Source organism: Botryllus schlosseri, chromosome 11 (genome assembly GCF_051294905.1).
Source record: "Botryllus schlosseri isolate E-star chromosome 11, Bs_hap1, whole genome shotgun sequence".
NCBI classification, from domain to species: Eukaryota; Metazoa; Chordata; class Ascidiacea; order Stolidobranchia; family Styelidae; genus Botryllus; species Botryllus schlosseri.
The window spans coordinates 10,320,897-10,347,164 of NC_137246.1; the positions used below are offsets into that span (position 1 = coordinate 10,320,897).

Here is a 26,268-nt window from a genome sequence, read left to right on the forward strand (position 1 = left end):
TTACTTCTACTTCTACTTGAGTAGCGACGGTGACTACTTTGACCACCTCTGGTCTAATGTTCTGCAGTATTCATGGATTTTCGACCGATATCTGTCTTATTTCTGATATTGCACCAGGAATATTTCCCATTTTGAATCCTCAGTTCCGAACGCAAGCAGGTGATGAAAAGATAACAAATACGCCCGTAGTAGCCTACTTATAAGGTGGAGATGCTATAGTTTACCTCGGTCGGGCTCAAACCTGCTGCCCATTGGAATCGCAGCGGTGAAACGTACCACTAGTCTATAGAGTTGCCACCCGTGACAACCGCAGTTAACAGCCACGACGAAAAATGCAATTGTAAACTAATCACCAACCCACGCCACAATAATGAAATATGCACAGAGGTGATCATGATCACTCCAATGTTGGAATGACTCGAATCCACTTTTCTGGAGACTCGACTTGACTCGAGTCACTTTGCAAAAAGGACTTGATTTGACTTGAGTCGCCGTTCCAAAAATATAGATTGAATTGTGACTCGAAGTCAAATTTTCGAATCAATCTCAAGTTATCCAGAAATCGCTGTCGACCGAGACGCTTTACATGTAGGTACATGTTCTCGTCTTGTGTGAGAAGCAACCAGTCACTAAACGATAGTGCAGTCTGGTTTCACTGAATCTCGCTCGGCATGTGACAAATAAATTTACCACGAACAAATTGATTATATAGCTTGTTTTGTATTGGACAGGTAGTAATCAATCTGTAGCAGTGTACATCTGTTCTGATGAGTGCCCAGAGCTCACCATCACGAACCTCTTGTATAATCTAAGTCTGACATATCTAGTTTATATATTTGTTACTTGTCAACAATTGGTACAGGCTTAAACTGCATCGTATTGAAATGTAGGTGCATTGTGTATTGCATTATATCAATTTGTTTCAATATTCTGTGATGCCATATTATATCATCGATTAGCTGACAGTTATCGACATAGTTTAGCAGTTCTACGTATATGTGAGCCTCACAACGCCCCGTCGAAGATATAATCAACTTGATATTCGCTACTCGATGCAGAATTAATGGCGACACAATCTGTACCTCAAACATCCTGCAAAATACCATGACTTGAATGATGCCTCGTACTTCAAAAATTCGACATGACTTCGTGAATAGACTTGTGACTTGGCTCGACTTGATTTCACCTGCCTCAAGTCACCTCCAAAATTCGAAAGACTTGGTTTGACTCGAGTCACCTTCACAAATCGAGTGGCTACTGCATTATTTCACCCACTCAGTATGATAGCTATAGGTTAGTCTTTTAATCAGACATTCACCTTGGCCCAAGAGCACGTAAATAAGAGGCATGCTCACCGGATTTAAGAAGGGAAAACATGAAAGAAAGCGACAAAAATGAATACGGCATGTGTCGGCAATAGTCCTAGGCCTACTTGATGATTTTGGTAATGTTCAGTACCTTATGTGTCCTAATTCCACTGCGATTGATTTCTTGTGCGTGTAACCAAGTATCACCATTAACTATACTCTGACAACCTATGATAAACAGTGTCGTTTAAAATCATTTTATTTGTCACTACGTCACCAAGATATGATTCTCTCTATTTGGAACAACGCTTCAATAGGTGGGCCACTAAATGTTTTCAAATCGTAAAATAAACTGCCACCATATAAAGCTTAAGAACCATTATCATAGACTTCGTCATACCTGAAAATTGATTTGCAAACATATCAGCATCAGGAAATACATCACGGCCCACAAGTTTGAAATTGGGAGATGGGCGAGTAATGAGGGCATCAGGATATACGCATCGTCATAGCTGGTGGCGAGATCCCTCACAGTCACGCCAATCCTGTCAGAAAGGACCCCCGATGCGGCAGCAACAACGCATCCTTAATTAATCAAACAAACAGGTTAAAAAAATTGTGATGCAAGATCATAGCCATGAATAGCCTACATACCACAACATCGTATGCTTTTTTTCTATTTTACGTCGTAACTGGAGTATCAACGATTTTTGCATACACTTTACACATATTTCTTACCGACAAGCAAACTGAGGGTAATCTTCATCAGAATAATAAATACGGTGCTGAGACAAACGCTGTTTCGTTTGCAAGCAAAGCTCGAAAAGGCAATCATTATACCGAAGGAAGACACAATAGAATATGTTGCGTGTCTGGTGGCTGCAAACAATATGGTTAATGTCCCGTACTGAAAAATATGAGTATTATTCGTTATGTGCGGTATCAGTGAGGATACTGCGAGTGCCCCAGCATATATAGAGGAACGACGAAATGTACGATATAATCTGTGGAAAGGAAGTCAATCAATCCAACCTTGAGCTACCGGCAAGCAAGGACGTAGGTTCCAATTAACTATAGGACCAGGAATTTGTCACCCAAATGAGCAGACGTACTTTCAGCATTTCCGTGGTCACACACTGACCACTAGAGATGCATCCTTATCGGGATTTTTGATTCCAACCAGAACTGAATTCCGCAAGTTTTTTTTTTAAACCTGGATCGGATCCGGATTTGCGATTTTGGAGAGAGTTCCTGGTCCGAATCAGGATTGGATTGTAAATTTCTAATGCATGAAAGTGATCTTGTGTTTATATACTTTGCTGCTTTGTATCAACTTGAACTCAGCTGGTTTCTGCATTGTACCACAATATGAAACAGTCCTTAATAGCGAAATTAAATTCATGGCTGAAGGTATGATTAGAAAATTGTAGTCGACTGGGGGTCATCATATAGTCGTCGTACCTACTCAACTAGAAACAAAATTAAAGTCGTAAATTTCTACTCAGGTACAGGTAGAACTAGCGAGATTTACGTGAATGGAGATAAATAAGTATTGTTTCATCTTGAAACTGAAAACTGTTCAGCAGAAGTAAAAGTAGCCTAAATCTGAGCTCTTCGGCTTTTTCGATAGCGATGCAGCCTTTAAAGTTGTAACTCTGACTCATGTACCCCTGCAATGACAGGTTACAGAAACTTCATGAGTTAATTAAAAAGGTCATTGGTATCATCTGTTTGTTATCAGTGTTCATACCGCTTACATGACCCGATTGGAACAGGGGTTGTCACGTTCATCAATATTGGTCTATTAGATAGGCTTATTACAGCAATTATAGGTCGACAACATCACTAGTTTCTCCCACATGATATAAACCACGAGATTTCAACTGCAATGTTTCTCGTGAACCCCTGTGCACCATTTTACTAGTGCACTCCATGCAGACTTTGATGCCCCCTGAGGTGCATCGAGCACAGCGATTGTAGAGAACTGTTCTAAATCATAAGCACTTCAGTAAGTGGTACAAATAGGTAAACCTTCAGTGCAATATCCAAAGTCGAAATACAAGTAGTCGGTGATATTGACATCAAATTCCGAGAACAAAACCGCGAATTGGAAAACTGTCATTTGCAGGTTCCAGATATATATATATATACACATACATATAGTTACTCAAATTTATGATTAAAATATCCGTGATCGCAGTGCTACATCACTTCTGACTCAAACGTTCCCGGCCTCTCGGTCAGAATCTGGCCCGCGATCCAAGTTAAGTTCAACCCCCCTGCTGTAACCGCTGTATAGTCGATTACGATAACAGAACGCGATTACCCCATATCTGTATCGCAATAATTCTCAACGAACGAATCGAAACACTCACCTCTTCAGTTCCGCTCGACATGAAGAAAAAATAGAAACCGTTCACCGCTCCAGGCAACGTCGAACAAGTAGTATGCATAACATGAAATAAGGTAAAACGGTGGTCACATACGCAACCTGAAATAATGCATAACGCTTAATTTGAATTACCTTGCGGCAGTGGCGCACAAGGCTATAAAGGGCCATAAGCATCACTTGTAATTCCAATAATAATAAGCTTCCATGGACCTGGCTATCCAGCTCTGGTCTGAAACCGGCAAGCAAATGATTCATTTTCGCAGCACAAGACCAGGCGCTTCCTACAAAATACTATCACAAAAGAATTCTAAAGCAAAACGCGGACGGCAAATGCAGAATGTGCCACAACCAGAGGTGGTCAAAGTAGTCAAGAAAGCTACTCAAGTAGAAGTAGAAATAGAGACGAAAAAAATCTACTCAAGTACGAGTAGAAGTACTTTTTCCATAAGCAGCCTAAAACTACTTGAAGTAGAAGTAGAATTGACTGACTTTAAATCTACTCAAGTAAGTAAGTAGTTGTGAAAACGATCCTAATTCGCTCACATGGATTGTACAAAGGTGCAAATTGAGCTATGCGAAAGTTACCGAGCTTGATTCATATTGATGCATACCAGGAGGTATCCAATTTTCGACAACATTCGTCCGCATCATGGGATGAAAATGACAGTATTGATATGGAAATGCGATACTAATCCTGTGTTTTCTCGAACAGCACGTAGGATGGTATGGCGCCATCTCCCATATTATAAGTCCCGTAGTTTAGTCGAAGAGCAATACGGAGAAGTTTTCTAGGATACGGTGCAATCACTTTGCGCGATTAGTAAACGTTAATAGAAAATATGGTGGACCGTAAAAATGCCATATTGTGTTGCTTCATTCCCGGAAATTAAAGGCATTACTACACTTGCTTTTATACTTCAACATGTATGTTATCCAGACAAAAGAACTGATATAATTAGAACGCAAAGTAGGCTATATGATGCTGGGAATAAAAAGTGAAATATAAATACTACTACTAAAAGCGGAACATGTATTTCATGTCTTTAGTCCAGAATGTTTCAAAGGTGGTATGCTAAAACAGCTCTAAAACTAAAATAAGTCAGAGTCTACTTTTCCATATTAGGAAACGCCATGGACATGCTAGATTACGATATGACAAGTAAATGCTAGATTTCGAAACGTCAGTTTGAAACCTTATGATGAGCCATATATACTGTGAGGTATTTCGTATGGGCGAAAGGCGACAATGTGGTGTGAACGAAACCACGCCAACGCGCTACCTAAATTATATTCACCGATACTTTCGTGAAATCACACTGGCTACTCCGTATCCACTGCGCGCGAAGCGCGACGAAAACTCTGGGCTTTACTCAACTTTTATGAAAATTAAATGTTAATACTCCGTGAACACAGCCCGGAAATTCCTCAGGCTATCTTCCTGATTGGAAGATTAAACTACTTCTACTTGACAAACTGAAAATAGCCAAAAAGTAAGAAAGTAGATCACAAAATATTACGAAGTAGGAGTAGCGAAAATCAGATCTACTTGAGTAAGTACCAGAAGTAGTTGAAAACTACTTGAGTACTTGGAAAAAGTAGAAGTACTTCGTTACTGACCACCTCTGGCCACAACCAAAATGAAACTGTAGCACTCCGGCTTCGGTGCACTTGCAGCTACCGAATACACATGGAGACACAATATGATTGGTCACTACATTCATCTTGAATTATGCAAACAGTTTGACATCACCACTTCAACAAAAATTGGTATGATTACAGAAAACGACCAAGTAAAAATTCTGTGGGATGTACCAGTTATAACTGACTGCAACCGCCCGGATATGATAGTCAAAGTAGAAAAGAAAAGACAATACTAATTCATTGAACTGGCCGTCCCAGCTGATCAAAACATACTACAAAAGGAATCAGAAAAGCAATCGAAATACGCAGACCTCAAAATGGAATGTGAGAAAATGTGGCGATGCAAAATAAACATTGCACCGATAGTCATTGGCGCTACAGGGGTCGCAAGCAAAAACCTCATGAGACATATCCAACAGATTCCGGGAAACGTTCGCTTCGACATGATCCAAGAGATCACGTTAAGAGCACTGTGCATATACTTTGGAAGGCATTGAATGCACCACTGGACTAAAATTACACATGTGAGCATGAATCACAGCATAATTTCTGTAATTTGGAATCGTCATTTTCAATCATCTCTACCTCTGCTCTGCAACCTCTTGCAACCACAATTCTGTAATCTGACCTCTTCATGTATTACATAGGAATAGCAATTTGACTTTATTACTTAAATAGTAAAAATTTACTCCAATCTCGCCATTTTCCTTTTGGGGACAGGTTGCTCCCCGGATTATGTGTGTATTTACCAGTTTTACTGTGAATTAAGAAGACATAATAACAACACATAATGACACTAACTCCTAATATAATTGTCAATCTGTCGTTGAGGATGGCAACCTTTTGAAACTATCGTTTGCGTATTGTTATAATATGTGTACAATAGGCCTACACGTTCATCTGCATTTCAACGTGAACCTAAATTCCCATGAATCAGTAGTTCTTAAACTGTAGCACGTTAATAAATATAAGAGGTACGCAAAGTCTCCTGAGAGAAATGATGCATTCTTGAACTCTATATGAGTTTGATATTTATTTTTCCTTTGGCGCTACGGGGTAAGGGGCGTGTTTCAAGTAGTTTAAGAGCCACAGTCTTAAATAATCGCAAGTACAAGGGAATTGCCTTCGCACTGTTATATATATACTGTACAGTTACCTTGCCAATAGAGCGGATGCCTCTGAATATGCACAGATAGCACAAACTCCAGGCCAGGAATAGATAACCAGCCATCGTTCCGTTAAGGCCTTCCCAATTGCTTGATATCCGCGAGTTTGGGAGCACATGATTGCTGAAATGTTTTGAATATAATAAAAATAAATCTGCTGACAAACAGATTAATGTTTGTTAATCAGACACAATAATACCACGTCTTTTCGATGCGCATATATTTCAGAATACGATGAGCCGTACTAGAGACCGTGATGGATCAAAAACGTAACTAGGCTAGTTCAATAAATAGAGGAAATGTGGAACCTATCAGACAGTGGGGCCGGAAATACTTTAAAAAGTTGTATAATTATCTCATAAATGTGTATACACCAGGAGTGGGCCATGGCCACACTGGTGGGCCATAGCCACACTGGTGGGCCATGGCCGAACTGGTGGGCCATGGCCGAACTGGTGGGCCACAGGAGTAATTTGAGGTGGGCCACAGAGCTCTTTGTTGAATTGTAGAATTGGTGAAAGTTTAGTTATATTTGCTTTTTCATGTTAAAATATTCAATAATATATTCATATCATCGAATTATACATATGCTAATGTAGCGACCCCGTTACGGCGTATACCAGTAGCAATAACGGGCTCGGGACCTCGTCTCTTTGCAACTGCCGCCTGCTCAAATCACACTTACAATCACGGCACAACCTACAACACCACAAGTCTATACGGTTATAAGATTATATTAATACGACACAAGAAACTCGCAACAGCGATACTCACGGACACATATAACGGAACCCAGACGATCTATAAAACTCCTATACTACGCATGCACACTGCACAGCAAACTGTAACGAAACTCCACACCTCCCTCACGCACACATACCCAGCAGCAGCCTTGCCATCTACAAGCGAGTAAGAACTACCAACGGGGCAACATCACTCCCTAGGTGCTCGCGCAGCACCGTCAGTGACTAGGCTGTGCCCCAGCCAACTATCCGTGTAGAGACTCCGACCGGTACATCCAACTCAAGCCCGCAAATTAAAGACCAACTACCTACTACTTCACGCCCTAACTGCCTAATACCACCACTACTTCACGCTGTTTCCCCCAACTACTAATACTTCGCGCTAACAAACACAGAGACATACTCACTCGCATCCATCTTCAGCCACGCTCTCAGCCAACTCCTCACCCAACTAAGTCAACATGCGGTCTCCAGCCATACCACGCGCAACAATATTCTAAACGGCAAATACAGAACATTCTGGAAACCTCGGGTTTCCACACGAAATAAATCTTTCCATCCGACTCTGATGAGATTTAGTGGCACGTCTGGAGTCACAATATACCAGTCGAAAATGGGAGGGAAATGGTGACTTTTGTCCTCCGGGCTATGACAACGTAACGGCCAACAGCAACGAGAATAATTTCGATTATGCAATAACTAGAAGGTAATGCTGAACTAACCAAGTATTCTGGCAGTGTCATAGCCTACGTCGTATAACTTTGAAATGGGTGTGCAATAAATTCTGACTGCAGTGCATTTGATGTAGATTTACGGTACTTCGGCATATCGTATTACAGTATACCCTAAAATAGCCACAATTGCAATTTATTATCAATTTTCAACTTCCTGTGGAAGTGCACGGCACCACCTCAACGAATCGTAATGGATTGAGGAGTTAGCGCAGCACATTATTCTTTGGAGTCGGTCCAAAAATGTCCGAACTTCAAATCATTGTACACAATGTAAGAGTCACGTGAATTGATTGTGATTGTATCATTGGCTTTAATGATCTGACATCGCAACTTCAATAGGTACAAGACATACTATGTAGGCTACATTGTACAGCTAGCATATTAAAAAATTATTAGTCCACTTCTCTGTAGTATTCCATTCACTAAAGAATTGCTAGAAGTTGGCGAAGAATGGTTATATCATTTCCCACCATTGTGGAACTAAAACCCCAACCACGCAGTGGATGCGGGGATTAGATCATTAGGTTTCGCGACATGAGTGAAACAGCGGATGTACACAACAGTTATACGATCTTTCGGGTCCGTAATTTTCGCACCCCTAACCCCTAATTGAGGGAGCTGAAAGTTGCCCAAAATTATTTCGTTGGATGTTTGTTGGAGAGTTATTTACCTTGAAAATTTTCGTCGCGCTTCGCGCGATTTCATGGCCGTCCAGGCCTATATTTAAATATGATAATGATTAGTATAGTAAGAGAAAAATGCGCATATTTTTGAGAAATATCCATATCGGCGGTGGCGATTACCACTCATTGAACAGGACTATTACTCTAGGATAAGAGGTGGGACACAGAACATTTTCAAACCGGAAAATGGGCCAGAGCAAAAAGATGGCTGAGAACCCCTGGTATACACTGTCGAGAAAACATGTAGGATGAACCTTAGCACTACACTGCCGTCAATGTGTACGAAATGGAAATGCTGGGAACGTCCGTAATCGTCGTCAGTTCAACAGGTATAGCCCCTAGTTATACATCACCGGAACAAAATGGATGTTCTGATGATGACGAGAGTAGTATAGAGAATGTGCGGAACTCGCGCATGTCCCCTATTTACTTAAACAAACAAAGATTATCAATATAATAGATAATGAAAGAATTAGCTCATTCTCATTTTTGCTGCAATACTCGAAGGGGAATCCCCTTCTGGTTGTGCGGCAATAAAAAAACGGGAGTAATTAACGCTACAGAGAAAAAGAATAAGCTAAGAATATATCTCGCCTTGATTGACCTTTGTACTCTGCCGGTCAGACACGAAACTTGGGACATGATTTATTATAATTCATTGTAATTTTACTGTATTTTTCCACGACCTAGAGCTGACTTCAGTCGTACACGACGGGGCTTGGTAATAGTTGCCTGCCGACAAATCGGTTCGCCCTGACCTGTCATTCCGTGGTTAATCCAATTTCGTGACGGGGCTTGGGAATAATTGCCCGTCAAATCCCCTGGTAGACTTGTCGTTCCGCGGTTGATTGAATTTCGTGTACGGTGGGGCATAGGAATAATTGCCGGTCGTGACGTCAGTAAAGTTTTCTCCTGATCCGTGAGATCCTGGTGCGTGTTTTAGGTGTCAATACGTTTGGCGAATCTGTGCAAAGTGACGCTTGTGATCTGTCTCATACTGTCGTATTTGACCCCTTTGCTTTGTTGTCGACCCAGACAGTAACGAGAAATGATCCGTTATGGTTATAAATATCTGTGTCAATTCGAGTCATATCGAGAACCAGAAAGAATGTCGTGTGGTAGGTTAACTTAAATAAAGTAACATTATGAATATGATAAGTAATTAAAGAAATAGCTGATTCTCAATTTGACTCGCATCAACGTGTTAACCTCCGGTATTATGTACCCAGTAATTGGTGCAAGCAACAACTGTTGCTGTTCAATACCTTTACCGCGTTCTAGCGTCTTCATAAGGACAGACAGTCCCAACCGAACAATGTATTTATGATGGGTTCTTTTACTGCTTCACGTCTGGTCAAGCGTAATCATGCCGGTGCCTGTAAATGATATGCAATTTACCGCGGCATATTAATTTTGTTGGATGCACATTATGTACAACTTGAATCGATCTGTTGGCGAACTAATGCTTTTCCCGTCTGTAACATACATATCGATCACGAGCTGACCACGCATTTGTCATTCGAGGGCGACCAATTCCACTGTAGACAATAAGTTGTGTTCAGTTGTGCCGTAAAATATCCTCAACACTTGTTATTCCAACACCTCCAAACATATTTACAATATCATACTAAGGATGTATTGTTTCGGCGGGGTGTTACCGTTACAGAATTGCCGTTTCACCCCCTCGAACCTCGCATTTGCCGTTCAAACTCGGGAACTACGAGTACGATGTCAGATTCAATTGTACAGTGACGAATCGGGATAGTAGATCCCCCGAGATCAGTGAGGTGTAAAGATGAGTGGGAGATTTCGAAATCTGAATCCACCCCGACTCGGGTTGTCAAATCAAAGTCCAAAAATCCGGCTGACACGTAAAGTCCTGCTATTTCCACATGTTGTGAGGGTAAAATCTAGCATAAATCCTACTCTCGAAGCCACTTGGCCGCATCCAGTCTGGCTTCTCTCAAAACGGATGAAATCTGAGCCGGGTCCGGAATTGATTAGTGACCACCTCCGTCCAGACAAAATAGTTCTGCTGAATTGTTGGTGTCGTTGTATATTAATTTGCGTACAACGAAACTTTGTATCGCCCCTTTGGCGGAATTCTGTTTGATTCGTCTGTACAGGTGTTATTAGTGCAATCAGATGTGGCACCACAAGGAGTATATTGGCAAAATCCTATCCATCACACAACGATAACAACTTTGCCCGTCAACAACTCCAACGGGATATATCTATGTAGATTTCATTCATATTATTATGAAAAGCTAATCCACCACGTTCACACGATATTATTACGTAGGCTACGATTCCTTGGGCAGGGTTGTTTTTGTTGGTATTGTAACATGGTGTTCGGGGTGACAGTGGGCTTTTAATTCACGTCCAAAGAGTCTAGAAATACGTTAGTATTACACCCGTCAGCCGGTGGGGTAAAAAAATATACCCCAACGATTATCATTAGTCGAGAGAATCGCTTATTTTTCCGACGGAAACGATGATCACACCGACGGGTTCTCATCACTTGTCGTAGGAATGCTTGCAATTTCGATGTGGTGTGATGTACGCTAATCAGCTGTGAACAATCGAGCGTGACACAATCGATGTCAGTCATCAATCTGCTGTTTTACAAAACTCGCATTTTCGGAGGGTCGACAGCAAGACAATGCGATACATTTGATGTCGCCATCGGCCTCCATATAAATAGGGTTACCATACGTCCTTATTTAGGGAGATGTGTCCTCCCTTTTCATAAAAAAAATGTCCTCACTTCGACCAAATGTCCTCCTTTTTCTCAATTTGTCGTCCTTTTTTTAGCTGAAAACACTCCATAATACCACGAATAACACGAAATGTGGGCCTAGTCTATTTCGAAAAATGATCGTTTATTTACTTAACTTGCACAACACCAGTAACAGACTGATATTTTTGTAGTCAAGTCAGAAAAATGACCTCTTTTACTCAATCCAATTAGCTGTGTATATATCAAAATCATTAGTCCCCTACAATAACTTTAGCATCCCGTGAAAAGTGTCCTTCTTTGCGGATCTTAAAATATGGTAATCCTAGGCCTACATATTAACAGCTTTAGTTACGGATTTAAACATCGATTTTTTTCACATAGTTTCACATAACATTCCATTTATACGACATAGCGCAGGATATTACGTGGATATGGGACCTGTGTAAGCATTTTTTACGAAGAAGCGACCCAAGCTATCATTACATGAAAATATCGAGCGCACTCGACCGTCCCTGTCGGGGTATACTTACCTCAGTACAGCCAAATGCTCCCACGTCGTAGCGGGAATAGCCGGGGAACATGGTAAATAATTCTCACAAGAAGTACTTTGGAACGGTGTGAACTCGACGCTGTTCGTTACGCGACGAGTATGAAGCAAGTCGCCACTGCAATCACTGTACACGCAACTACCGATTCTGGCCCAAAAGAGCGAGATATATGTAGCGATTTACGACACATGCTAAATTTCCTTTCAAATGAAAGTACAAAATGTGGCTTTGAAGTACTCAAGTAGAAGTAGTTTTAAAGAATAGTTGGTATCGTTAAATTACTTTCTATCTTAATTATATAGAGTAGTTCTTCATAAAACTGTCAAGGATAGTCCCAACACGTTGGTAACTTTGATAGTACAAGTAGACAAAAACTGACTCGAGTACCTCAGAAAAAGTGACTGTATTTCGTTACTGACCTCGCCTGCTTATTCACACCGACTTGTATAAATCGCGTAGTAATCTACTGCACACCGTCATCTTCTTTTAGTTCAATAATTTCACATTGAATATACATGATATTGATTTTAATTTGTTGGTAATTATATCATTACATATAGGACACGGTGTTCGGTATCACATTGCACAAGTCTCGCAAAAGCCCCGCCGTCGCGGTAAAAACATTATGTTCTGTCCGAATCGATGTAGTGAAACCCCACTTTTTGCTAATTATTCAACACTAGCATTAATTTTATTCGGCTCCCCGCCTTCGTCTAGCGTTGCGATTCTTTTTGACAACGACGACATCAGAGGATTCACGGGGTTAAGACTCGGAAATAGGGCGTATTAAAAGAGCCGTAGCCATCATGATATTACCGACAGTCATTTTATGGACATGCCACCCATTCTAACTCAAGCTCTATGTTACAACTCTACGAATTTTGTTCGTCAATTTCCCGATGGCTCAGTACAAGACACTCAATCTCAACCAACGAATGTGCAACCGAAACAGATGAACTTTGCGTGGTGTGTATTTTTGATAACACCGCTATGGCAACCTTTAACCAAAGTTCATCTGACAATAGAGTTGCTTCTAATTAATCAGGATATGGTGGAAGCAACAAACATACTAGTAAACAGGTACTCGATAGAGCCTATAAAGACGCGGTAACGCAACTTCTGCAATCGTATTGGTACGAAGCATTTTGAACGATGTTGCTCAATCGCGGCTGGACTCCCAAGGCCACTGCGAGCGTAAGTTAATCTCATTGTTTTGGAGTGCCAATGTCACACGGTTGCAATAATGACCAATCGCTTATGTGTAGAAAGCAGAAATTAAACCCTTGGGTTCTACGATCTCGTGGCCTTGACAAACGTTCTATATTTCAAAAGTTACTGTACTGTTGGACATTAATTGCTGTTAGTTCTCTTGTTAGCTTTAATATTCGTTGGTACGTGCTTTCATGCTCTGAAATTTTGGGAACCCCTGATTTATACCTTGATGCGTTCAACCCAATACGCGTGTAACACATCTTATTCCAGGCGGGGCCTACGATATTATCGTAGGCCCCGTTCCAGGCCTTAACCGATCGTTTACCACACCTTCCATACGAGAAACGTCGTTTTTACACAGAGATAAGCCGATGACCTGCGAGAAATACAAGCGCTAACGTGCTATTTTGTTAGTCTCTCAACGCAGCATGAAATCAGGCATCGAGGTGTCCTCCAAAGGCCACTGCGAGCGTAAGTTAAGTCAATCTCACTGTTTGGAGTGCTAATGTCGCACCGTCGCAATAATGATCACTCGCTTATGTGTAGAAAGTAAAAATTGACGCCTGGATTATTTATACGACCTCATGGCCTTGGTAAGCTTACTAAAGCGGAAAACCACTGTCAAGTTGGACATTAAATTGATTGATGTTCGTTCTCTTGTTATCGTTGATATTCGTTGGTACGTGCTTTAATGCTTTAAAATTTTCGTTATCATCGAGGGTGATCGTAAATAGGCAGGGAACAACTACTTTATACCTTGATACGTTCAACACAATATGCGTGTAACACATCCTATTCCGGGCCGTAACCGATCATTTACCACACCTTCTATAATGATAAACGTAGCTTTTACTCATACGTAACCCGGTGACCTGCGAAAACGCAGCGCTAACGTGCCCTTTCGTTATTATTTCAACGTCACATGACAGCGTATGTAGGCCTTGGGGTGTGGTACCCGTCACTACAGTGTTGAACGCGATTCATAAGGAACCCACTGTGTGCTATACGTTTAAATAAATATTTTACTCGTTACCGCCATGTAGTGCGGGGTACTGAAGTGGGTGCACAATTAAAATAGCCAATATAAACTGAGGCTTATTATTATTACTAATTAATAAAAATCGTTTTTAGCTGCTTAGACAACGAGAGTCTTTAGCACCATAAACTGGTAAACAATTGTGATTACATAGGAGAAAAAAGTAGGCATAAATTCCGGCGTAATTAACAATGCTTCTCGTATAGTCGAGCAATGAACAGCAGTGAACACTTATATGCCTTTTGTCTACAATCAACTTGATACATATTTTGCGAGTTACCAGACCTGCACAAACTACTGGACTTTCAGAATGTGTGACTAGAATTTGAACTAAAAATAAAACTAGTGAACTCTTGAAATTTACCAATGAACTAACCAAATCACAACTGACTATGACACCCGATAATACGAATTACTGAATAGTAAATGAGCTAACAAGTATTGGAGATAAAATCGGCATTACCAAAAGACATATTTTTGAATTTGAAGTGGTTGAATCCCTTCCTACGCCACCGTTAATAGCGATGACTGTGAGCTAACAACGGCCTCAAGAACATCACATAACAGAACATCGGTATCACGATTTACGTCAAACCGCGACACATGTTTTATTCTACAGTTTGAGTTTAACAGCTAAATTAGTTTTTGAATGTGCAACTAGAACTAGAACTACTGACATTTTTAAATCCGCAACTAGAACTACTAAATTAAAACAGCGGATGGCGGACCGTCAACCAACTAGTTTGATAACTCGTACAAGTCTGCGAGCTGTCGTTACTGCCAGGCTCGGTTATGATTTGTTTTAGTATCCGTTGATTTTAATGCTTTGATTCGGAAATTTGTCAAGTCAACCAGGGGATTTGACGTGCAATTATTCCCAAGCCCCGTCACGAAATTGGATTAACCACGGAACGACAGGTCAGGGCGAACCGATTTGTCGGCAGGCAACTATTACCAAGCCCCGTCGTGTACGACTGAAGTCAGCAGTAGGTCGTGGAAAATACAGTAAAATTACAATGAATTATAATAAATCATATCCCAAGTTTCGTGTCTGACCGGCAGAGTACAAAGGTCAATCAAGGCGAGATATGTTCTTAGCTTATTTTTTTTCTCTGTAACGTTAATTAATCCCCTTTTTTTATTGCCGCACAGCCAGAAGGGGATTCCCCTTCGAGTATTGCAGCAAAAATGAGAATGAGCTAATTCTTTCATTATCTATTATATTGATAATCTTTGTTTGTTTAAGTAAATAGGGGGCATGCGCGAATTCCGTACATTCTCTATACTACTGACGAGCACCTACCTTAAAAATGCTGCATGGCGATGCAGTCCTAGTCAAAGATATTTTTTCGTCCGTTTAATTTAAAACATTGGTTAGAAAGGAGACATATTGACACTATATTTTCGATTGTAATTATCAAGAAGCAATATAGCTATGACGCTGTGGACGTTCCATGGCATGGCTTGGAAAAACAAATAAAAACACCAATAAAACAAGGGCCCTGTTTCAAAAACGTTTGTTTTGAACTGTTTTTGCTTTACATACAACCCAAGATATGACCTAAGTTGCCACATGTCAATTTGCGTCACCTTTTTGATCGCTTACGGGTCGTGCCCATCAAATGATTCCAAAATGTTACCTCCAAATCCATGTCAATAATTTTCAGTGGAATGTTATAGTAAATATTGTACATAATATTACGGATAATAAGAACTCTTCTCCGGCAAAACCGTTATTTGCAAACGACAGAATTGTCAAAATTACAATGATAGGTCGATTGAATACACTTGCATACCGCTAAATTAGTGATTATAACCTGCTGATCCCGAGTATATAACATCGTAAATTTATATGTTACCTTGGTTTTATTCGTGATACGCAGGGCGATGTGAGGTAGACAACAGATCTAGCGGTAAACGCGGACAATGGACTTTGTTTCATTATTATTGAGCCACCTTCCGGTTTCCATACGGAGGCCGGGGACTTTTAATAAGAAGTTATACAACAGTGCAATCACAAATTTACCAACGATTACGCATTGGAGTTTCCAACCGTGTGAAAAATTATATTTTAAGCAAGCACCTCTTCTATAATCTATACATTTGCCACGCATAGTAATGTGAAGAGTCTGATGTAATCCATCTTGAAACAATGTTACGTGAATGTGGCTGTAAACGCTTGGAGAAGCAAAACAAGTCCCAGTTGACACTATTGTCAAAAGTTGCTTGAAGCTACCCAGAACCAGAAGGAACACAGGCAGCTTCATGTAGCCACACTTCTCCAATCTATCATCTTGTTGATAAGCGTAACCGCGAGATGCCAGTGTAGAGATCGAAATTGTACACAAATAGATTGAATTCCCTCCAACCGGAGGTAAATGTTTCTTTCAGAAACTACACAAACAAGAAACCAGTTACGGTTAAATGTTTTAACGAAACAAAACCAGGGGGATATTATTGGCCAGGTTGTAAGGCAGTGTTCTCTCAGGGAACCAACAAGTCGACGATGGTCCGTGCATGGTTTCTTAGAATGTGAATTATCTTATACTTGCCAAAAGGCCGATATTATAAAAATATTCAAATTGAGGATTAGTTGCGAGATTTCATTATGCAAATCTTATATGATAAGCTTTGTGATATGTCAGCAATAACCAAGAATGGTGATGTGGCTAAAGCGGATCTCGAACCTACTCCAAATATTTAAAGAACGTGCTCAAATACCAACTGCGCACCATAACAACACTTATATGTTACACCAAAAAAAAACGGAAATTTGTTATATAAGCATTGCACTAAGGAGGTGTGTCTAAAATATTGCAAGTACCTACGAGCGTGATAAACAATGGTTTCAGATGCCGTTTGTTGAGATTTGTGCTGATTTTTAGCTCCGTTGAATGCATTTAATCGAAGAAAAATCAACATGCGTCAAAAAAGCCACTAGGTAGTTCTAGGTAGTTCGAAGTTCCGGTAGTTCTAGTGTTAAGCTATGAAACTCTGAACGGAGTGTGAACATTTCTACCTTCAGGGAGTATGGTGTCGATGCTGGTTGCCTGACAGTTGAGCATGAGACTCTATATATAGCATGAGAACTCATCGGCATGGTTACATATGGTCATGGTAACACATTAGCATGGGGACACATTAACATTGGGACACTTCAACATGTTGACATTTTTGCATGGTGACATATGAATATGGTGACAAATGAGCTTGGGGGCACATTAGCATGGCGACATTTGAGCATGCGACACTTTAGCATGCGACGCTTGAGCATGCGGCGATTGAGCATGCGTAAATTGAGCATGTCACTTGAGCAGGTGTGACTTTTAAGTGTGTAGTCCACGTACAGTCGATGACAACCGCTTATTCACTTATAGTGAATAGAGTGATAACGCAGCATTGTCATGCCAAGGGATGATTTTTATGTGGAGTATGAATATGTTCAACATTTGTTGTCTTGATAAGGGACCATTGGCATAAAAGTTTTTGTTGTTACTAATCTCAAATTTTGAATGAAATGAGCTGGATAGTAGCGACGGTGTAAACGTGAGGCTCACGTTCGCGTTCTGTGTGTGAACCTCAGAAATTTAGGGGTTCACGCTCACAAAAGAACGTTGGTAGGTTCTGCACTGTGAACCGTTTTCATATATTACAATTTTCACTTCACTGTGACATATTTGGTTGTTATTAGGGATGGTGTGAACGTGAGGTTCACGTTCGTGTTCTATGTGCGAACCTCGGAAATTTAGAGGTTCACGTTCACAAACGAACCTTGGGGGGTTCTGCACTGTGAACCTTTTTCATATAATACAATTTTCACTTCATTATAACATCTTTGGTTAAAATGTGGGTCACTCTAGGCACGGCGCTGGCAGCATAAAAACTCAACACTAAACGAGCATGCACCTTGACAATCTCAAAAATTTTACTTGCTTTGTTACATAAGTTTGCTCGAAATATCCAGCATTCCCTTTGTGAATATTTAGTGACTCTCTGCTGTGAGCTTGACTCGCAATCACACAACATCAAGAGCGAAATACACTACATGTAGTGAGCCAATGATGCTTATTCAACGACTCCATGACATTTATATCGTTGTCTGGTGTAAAAAAATCTAGCAAGCGTGCCGGGTCAATCTTGACTTCATATGTTCACTGTATAATAAAAACCAAATCCATGCGATTGGGGTGTTGGATACTGCTGTAAAACTTGGTAATTGGGTAATATCGGTTGCAAGTATAGAAACCGGTTTTACACTCTGCTCAATATCAACGTAGAAATACTCATACGCCGAATACATTACGCGGTCTGGCCTTCAACGTTAAGGCATAAGCTTATATTCCCTTGCAAGTCCTCGTCAAAATTGTCGGCAAAGCGACGGAAGATATTGATTTTATGGGATTATTATATCATTTGATTTCCCCAGTTGATACTTTTAGCGACGTTTAGAACGTCAATGTGTACTTCAGCTTCAACATTGTGGCAATATGTCTCTCGGGTCGTCGCTAGGTATCGTGTACATTAATATAGGCCACGGCCAAAATTAGCCTGGGAGTCCGACCCAGCGGTGCTCAGTGCACCGCAGAGCCCCAAGACTCTCAGACGTGCCGCGTACACCTCTGGAACACTGGACGCACATAGCGATGCTAACGAAACCGCTCTGCACCTAACTAACGTTTACAACGCTGCTCGCAAGGAACGAGTCGAAGCTATTGCTCTGTCCGTGGAAAACGAGTTGGAAGCAGGGCGGTCAAGAGCAGCCTGGAAAGCCATCGGTGAACTAGTTGGCTTCAAGAGTACCCGCGTGAAGGCCTATACGCAAGACCTCGCATCACACTTCGAGACCCTCTTATATACACCTGCACCGGACATCGATGTGCTCGTTGCACCGCCTTCATTAGCAGCAATTCCTCTCGCGATCAATACAAACCTGATCACGCTAGCTAAGCTCGGGATAGCCATGCGTGATGTACCACAATTAAAGGCCACCGGTACGGACGGCCTCCCAACGGCTGCGTACACCTCGGGCGTTGCACCTTTGCTCCTCAACGTCATGAACGGTGTCCTCGAAGGTGGCCCGGTGCCGCCCGAGTGGCTCGAGAGCGAAATCGTGCCTATATACAAGAAAGGCGCTGCGAGTGGTCCAGCGAATTACAGAGGCATCTCACTCATTCAGACCACGACCAAGCTGTTCGACCGAGTACTGCTCCTTCGCATACGTGAGCAAGTATCTACCAAGCTCCTGAATGTCCAGAATGGATTTCGACCATCCCGCGGTACAACAGAGCATATCCTGGCACTGCGCACAATCATTGACACCTGCTGCTCACACCAAAAGTATGTTGTGGCTGTCTTCGTTGACTTTGCGAAAGCCTTCGACTCGCTCTTGCGCACAGCCATGACCAAGATCCTCAGATTCTATGGAATTCCTGAGGTGATAAGGTACGCCATTATGGCCCTCTACATTGACACACGAGCGCGAGTCCGAACAGATGACGGTCCAAGCGGAGATTTTACCACTTCGGCTGGCGAGCTTCAAGGTGACACCTTGGCACCATTCTTGTTCGTGACAACCCTTGACTTCGTGCTACGAACGGCCTTCCCGGACAACTCGGACTTCTTTGAATGGCAGCCACGGCAAGGAACGCGTACGCGAACGACTCGCGAGGCTATCCACGTTGATATTCTTGCCTACGCAGACGACCTCGCCTTACTTGCCCCGAATACCGCATCGGCACAGTGCCTCATCAACCAACTAGATGTCGCCGCCGCTCTTATTGGCCTTCAGATCAATGCCAAGAAGACTGAGGTTCTGGCCATACCAGCTCTGCCGGAGAACGCGACACCAATTCAACTGGGAGAAGTCAGGCTCAAGAATGTCAAGAGTTTTATATACCTCGGTATTGACGTCGCGGACTCTGGAAAAGCACTGAAGGTGAGGCGAGCAAAGGCCTGGGGCGCGGCAAGACGGCTACATTGCCTCTTCCACTCAAGTGCCTCACCCCAGCTCAAGACCCGCATTTTCCGTGCCACTGTCGAGCAGGCTCTTCTCTACGGAATAGAAGCACTCACGCTGACAGAAAAGCTGGCTAAGATACTCAACGCTAACTACGATGCACTCCTCCGCTACGCACTCGGCATCCACCACCCGGAGCACATATCCACCAATGCTCTGCGAAAACTCACAAAAACGGTATCATGCCGTTTGCTGGCTGCTGAACGATGCTTCCGCCTAATCGGTCATCTAGTGCAGCATCAAGACGATCAACCCGGCGCCACCATCATCCCTGCGATTGGGGTGTTGGCTACTGCTGTATAACTTGTTACTAGGGTGAAATCCGTTTTAGACTCTATTCAATACCAACGTAGCAATACTCAAACGTTGAATGCATTGCCAGGTCTGACCTAGGCCGTTAAGGCGTAAGCTTATATTCCCTTTTATGGGATTATTATATCATTTGATTGCTCCAGTTAATACATTTGCCGACGTTTAAAAAGTCAGTATGTATTTCAGTATTGTGATATTAAGTGGCCCAAGTCATCGCGCCTGGTATCCTGTAGGCTACTGTACATTAATATATCACTTCACTGAAATGCAGGGTTAGAATTATCAATATGACGTCATTTGACGTCATGAGGCTCACGTTCGCGTTCACACAGAACCTTTTAAAGGGGTTCGCGTTCACACGAACATCATCCCTACATTGTAGCATCTCGAGGTGCGCAAGCAACTTGGGAATCAAATAGCGATGTTTTCATTAGTCCCGATAATTCCTGCGGGCTATGTAATTGCGACGAAAAGCCATGGTATCATAACTTGTTGATACGCGTAGGCCCACGATTACTTTTCTATCGCTGAACCCGAACGTAATACGTTAAAATGTTACTGCTATCACGAACGGCGTTCCAAGTTCAAAAAGTATTTACATCATCGTATAGTAGGGTTACCATATTTCTGCGAGGCGAATTCCGGACACTCTTTAGCGCCCATTAGCGGATTTAAAAATGAGTTATGACACACACTGTATGTCAATGTGACGTCACACTAGCGAAGCTTTGTCTATCCTATCGACCATAGGATAGGTCAGTGGTTCTTAACCTTTTTCATACCGTTACCCCCAAGAAGAATATGACAGGATGCAATTACCCCCTTTCAAAAAATAACAAATTACAGCTTGTACTCAATTAATTGTAAAACAACACAAGGTGACGTCATAATGCCTGGTGACAATATCAAGTCAATGTGAAGGCTGTTTTGCGTTATCCAGTGGTCACATCTAGGCAAAGCGGAGGATAATACACAGCATCTCATTTAATAGTCAATCGCAAACTTATTTCAATTTTTTGTTTTGATAGATACCATTGTAGAAAATCCTATTTCACCGCAATAAGTTGAAGGAAATTCAATCAGAAAGTTTAAATGACATTATGACAAACATTGGTTATTCATTTTGAAGCCGAACCCACAAGGTTTCCAATATCTTCCCCTCGTTTCTCCGAAAGCATTTTGATGATGTCAGACTTAATTTTTCTGACTAGACTAGGCCACTACACTTTTCAATACTAACAACTAAATTTCTAGGATATTGTTATCGCATTATAGCTGTAGACCTGAACCTAGACTCCCCTTGTTGTCCTTCAATTTGCTAGTATGCGTAATATAATATGATCCACACTACTGCGAAATAAATTCGATATACCTAGCATTATGCTAACTACATTTGACCCTGTTATTCATGATCACTAGTGGTTACTATGATATCACAGCAGGCATGGTGTGTTGAGTGAAACAAAATATATACAAGCTCGCAAAAATTCATTTTAGCCTACATTCATATTTACGTTTGAAAATATTACAGTGCAGGGTTAAAAGTTCGCGAAATATGTCAATTAGAATTACCCCCCGGAAATTGGTTAATTACCCCTTCGGGGGTAATTACCCCCAGGTTAAGAACCACTGGGATAGGTGGTCACGATCCGGATCAGGAGCCGCTATAATGTAAATCAGTGCATTTATGCGGTTTTGTGTTGTAACCAGGATCGAAACACCATTTTGTCAGCCATTCCCGTCTAAATAAACATCTGGTTTCTATATGCATCTGGTCGATAATTTTTTAGAGGAAATCAGTCTATAATATTGCTTCTTCCATATATCAATTTAAAATTTTGATCCTCTCTCCGCCCACATGATCATAGTTAGCGGGGAAGCTGGTGGCGGATGATGACTTCGAAAATACAGGAAACGGAATTATACATCGTAAAGTCATGTTATGTCACACGGATAAGACAGAGCAATGAGCCAAAATGCAGATCCGCACCATTAGGTTGCACATCCGGTGGTGTTCAACCATTCATGGTCGCGACTCCATTTCTAATTCGAAAATTTTTGTGGCCCAGCTCAGAATTTGATAAGTGGATTACTGAAAAACGGTGAGCACCACTGCCAAGACTTACTCACGGCCTATTTTGGAAGCTGATTACGTTCAACATCTTCGCGAATGCCAGAATAACGACAAACAACCCCCAGGTTTAGAGCCAATATCTTTGACTAAAGCATCTAAATGGCCTTAACCGACTCTAGTAATATACCGTTCTCCTAAAGGCCTATTTGCGATTGCAATTATACTTATTTCAACAAATGATGGCTATTTTCAATAATTTTCGATTGCATATCTTGTGAGGGTGGTGGTTCAAAATTCCGGACATTAAGGCAAATTTTAGAAATTCCTCCCGGACGCAGTTTGAACGGTGAAATTCCGGACATGTCTGGGAAATTCCGGACGTATGGCAACCCTATCGTATAGTCCTAATGAATTCCTAATTTTATTGTTTCATCGGGATGACAAGAATAAATAATCAATACAAAGAAGATAGCTCACTTGAAATAGTCGAAACTCACAGTCACTGACTTATTTTTGAAACCGTCACACGGACTGTCACTCCACCGTTCGTCACACACTGACCAAGGTAGAGGGCTTTTGAACGAATTGAAGAAATAATGCAATGACAGTGCAATACGTGCGACGTGAACTGTGCTTGAGAAAAAAGTCGTTATCACCATCGATATACCGACTCCTAAATAATAAGGAATTATCTATTAAGAATAATAAGCAATTATTTTATAAAATCTTGGTAATGATAGGCGAAAAGTCAGTATCTTACCTTTCAGCAAAGGACATAGCATACCAATGGCTTGTACGGGACCCGTCCTGGTTAGTTGTCCGACAGCCAGTTCCATGTACAATAGTGGTGGAGCGATACATACGACCAGGATGACGCAAAGAACGAGGTAGGCTGTATAAAGATGTGTATGGATTTGGAGTAATTTTAATTATGGTTTTGGCGAGGTGGATTCAGTTTGGCGAGATTGCGCATTGCAGTATTGGTACAGAAAGATATATTTCTCCGAATGCTTTCATAATACTATACTTCACACACATACACGGCCGTTCCAAAGTCTGTCACCATATCCGCGAAACGGTCCAAGATTTCCGCTGAATTGCGAATCAGCGAAATATGGTGATCAACCTACCAGGTTACAGGGAAAAACTAGAACGAAGCATGTTGGCCACTCAACTCACGTACACTCTGAGAGGATCGCAGATTTACCAATACGACAGCACCACAGTGCGCCGCAGCTATTATGGTCAATGGTCATTTACACCAGGCCGATATTCTTATTATTTTCCGTATAACTGCCCACCTCTAGGCTTTTGAAAGACACCGCTGACGCGGATGAGGAGCCTAGGTAAACCTCCAACACTTAGGTATCGGAATTCGAAAGTCGACCTCGGTCGGACTCGAACCCGCACCCATTGGTGTTGCAGCCACGGATTATACCACTGCGCTATCTCGCCACACAGGCAGGAGTTAGAATACCAGATGAAATAAGTTTGGGGGACTTGCAATCAACTCATTCATGCGAAACCTTCAAGACACACTCGTCTTTCATGTAATGCATCATTACGCAGCAGAGATAACCACGGATAACGAAAACTGTACCTCCTCCCCAATAGTAACTTCGATACGGTAAAGTGACTAGGAAGTCGATATCAGGTCCAGAACAGAGGCACGCGAGAAGAAAATCGATTCTCGAAGACCACGAATCTCTTTTTGTTCTTGGCATTGCGTTTACTGAGATTAGTTAAATTCTATTGAGCTATGATATACAATCAGGATATTATTGCAACAAAGCACACAGAGTAAATTGAAATATTTTGAGAAGTAAGATACTACGCCCTGGCGGTGATGGAAAATTAAATTATTGTCAATTGCGCTAGCATCGAGTAAACTTTTGCCAACTGTTGCACATGCATTATTGTATTTATTCCCTGACGATCAATACACGGAAACACAACTGTCCAAGTGTCCATTGAGCTCATCTCCTAGACTGTTGGTAGCAGGGTTGCATTTAAAACAAAAATCAATTAAAAATATGTTTTTATTGTTGTTGTGTTTTTGTTGTTGTTTCTTAAGCCATGACGTCACGAACATTCAATCGTGACGTATAGTGGATTGACTTTGGCAATTGAAAATATATGGTAAATATAGCTCCTTTGACGAAATATCTACGTACCATTACTGTTGAACCGACTATTTTGAGGGTTCCAACAACCATCCCATATCGTATGCGTCGGCTCTGCGGGTGGTAATCGTCCTTAGGCTCATACAACATGTTTTTGGAAAGTATTTACACAATTATGACATAATTATACAACATAAAAAAAAAACAATTTCGTTTTTTCTAAAAAGGCATTGACAAAGTCATAAAGTCAAAAAATTTTGCAGGCTGAATTGTCTTTTTGTCGTAGATGCTGCATTGTTTGCGAACTTCTCATTTTGCATTTTACTCCGTTTAGCCTAATTTATATATATATACGTAGAACCAGAGGTGGTCAGTAACAAAGAACTTCTACTTTTTTACGTACTCAAGTAGTTCTCTGCAACTTGGGTACTTACTCAAGAAGATCCAATTTCTCGCTACTTCCACTTCTACTTCGTAATATTTGTGATCTACTTACTTACTTCTCTTTATTTTCGGTTTTGTCAAGTAGAAATAGTTTAATCCTCCAATTAGAAAGATATCCTGAAGAATTTCGGAGCTGTTTTCACCGAGTATCAACATTTAATTTTCATGAAAGTTGAGTAAAGCCCAGAATTTTCGTCGCGCTTCACGCTCAGTAGACTAATTTGATTTCACGAACGTATCAGTGATTGTCAATCCGTTCACTTCGCATTGTCGACCATATGAAATATTTCATCGCAGTAAATATATCCCATCATAGTGTTTGAAACTATAGCATTTACATATCATATCGTAATCTAGCATCCCATGGCGTGTCCTAATCTGGAAAAGTGGACTCTGACTTTTTCTTAGCTTTACACTTGTTTTAGCAGACCACTGTTGAAATGAAAGATATTTTCCACTTTTTAGAAGTGGTATTTATATTTCTCTTTCAATTCCCAGTATCATAGTTTGAGTGAGTTCTAATTAGAGTCAGTTCTTTTGTCTGGACAACATAGATGTTGAAGTATAAAAGCAAGTATAGTAATGCCTCTATTTTCCGAAAATAAAGCTACACTATATGACATTTTTACGATCAGCCATATATTTTATAAACGTTTACTAATCGCGCCCAGTGTTTACACCGTATCCGACACCACTTCATTTTCATCCCATGATGCGAAAAAATGCTTATGCTGTCGAAAATTTATATCGGTACCTCCTAGGATGCATATGCATATGAATCAAGCTCTGCACCTTTCGCATAGCTCAAGTTACAGCTTTTGACAGTCTATATGCGAACGAATTACGATCGTTTTCACAACTACTTGCTTACTTGAGTAGATTTGAAGTCGGTCAATTCTACTTCTACTTCAAGTAGTGTTAGGCTGCTTTTAAAAGGACCACTTCTACTCGTACTTGGGTAGATTTTTGCGTCGCTACTTTTACTTCTACTTGAGTAGCTTTCTCGACTACTTTGACCACCTCTGTGTAAAACACGTTATACAATCGCGATCTCAGACAAGAAGAATATGCTCAAAGTGAGCTAATTATTTTCGATT

The 26,268-nt window shown here is 41.2% G+C and overlaps 2 protein-coding genes across 3 annotated transcripts in view; both read right to left on the reverse strand.

The window, feature by feature from the left end:
- LOC145451039 (creatine transporter-like) overlaps positions 1–2,180 on the reverse strand; it is a 17,188-nt gene extending 15,008 nt beyond the window's left edge. The window contains exons 1-2 of the mRNA XM_080329522.1: positions 2,046–2,180; positions 1,708–1,892 (exon numbers count right to left, since the gene is read on the reverse strand). Of these exons, the coding sequence (XP_080185648.1) occupies positions 1,708–1,892; positions 2,046–2,142 (282 nt within the window). The 5' untranslated portion in view covers positions 2,143–2,180. The remainder of the gene's footprint in view (positions 1–1,707; positions 1,893–2,045) is intronic.
- LOC145451041 (sodium- and chloride-dependent GABA transporter ine-like) lies at positions 2,078–24,463 on the reverse strand. Of its 2 annotated transcripts, XM_080329523.1 has the most exons (6): positions 24,205–24,459; positions 23,365–23,496; positions 23,082–23,277; positions 6,497–6,629; positions 3,683–3,798; positions 2,078–2,214 (listed from the first exon to the last, which is right to left on the reverse strand). In XM_080329523.1, exons 1-5 carry the CDS (start codon positions 24,326–24,328, stop codon positions 3,724–3,726), a joined length of 660 nt encoding a protein of 219 aa, XP_080185649.1. In that variant the 5' UTR covers positions 24,329–24,459; the 3' UTR covers positions 2,078–2,214; positions 3,683–3,723. The 2 variants fall into 2 exon arrangements, with proteins under 2 accessions (XP_080185649.1, XP_080185650.1); XM_080329524.1 differs by lacking the exon at positions 2,078–2,214 and having other exon boundaries at positions 24,205–24,463.
- Between the last annotated feature and the right edge of the window lie 1,805 nt (positions 24,464–26,268).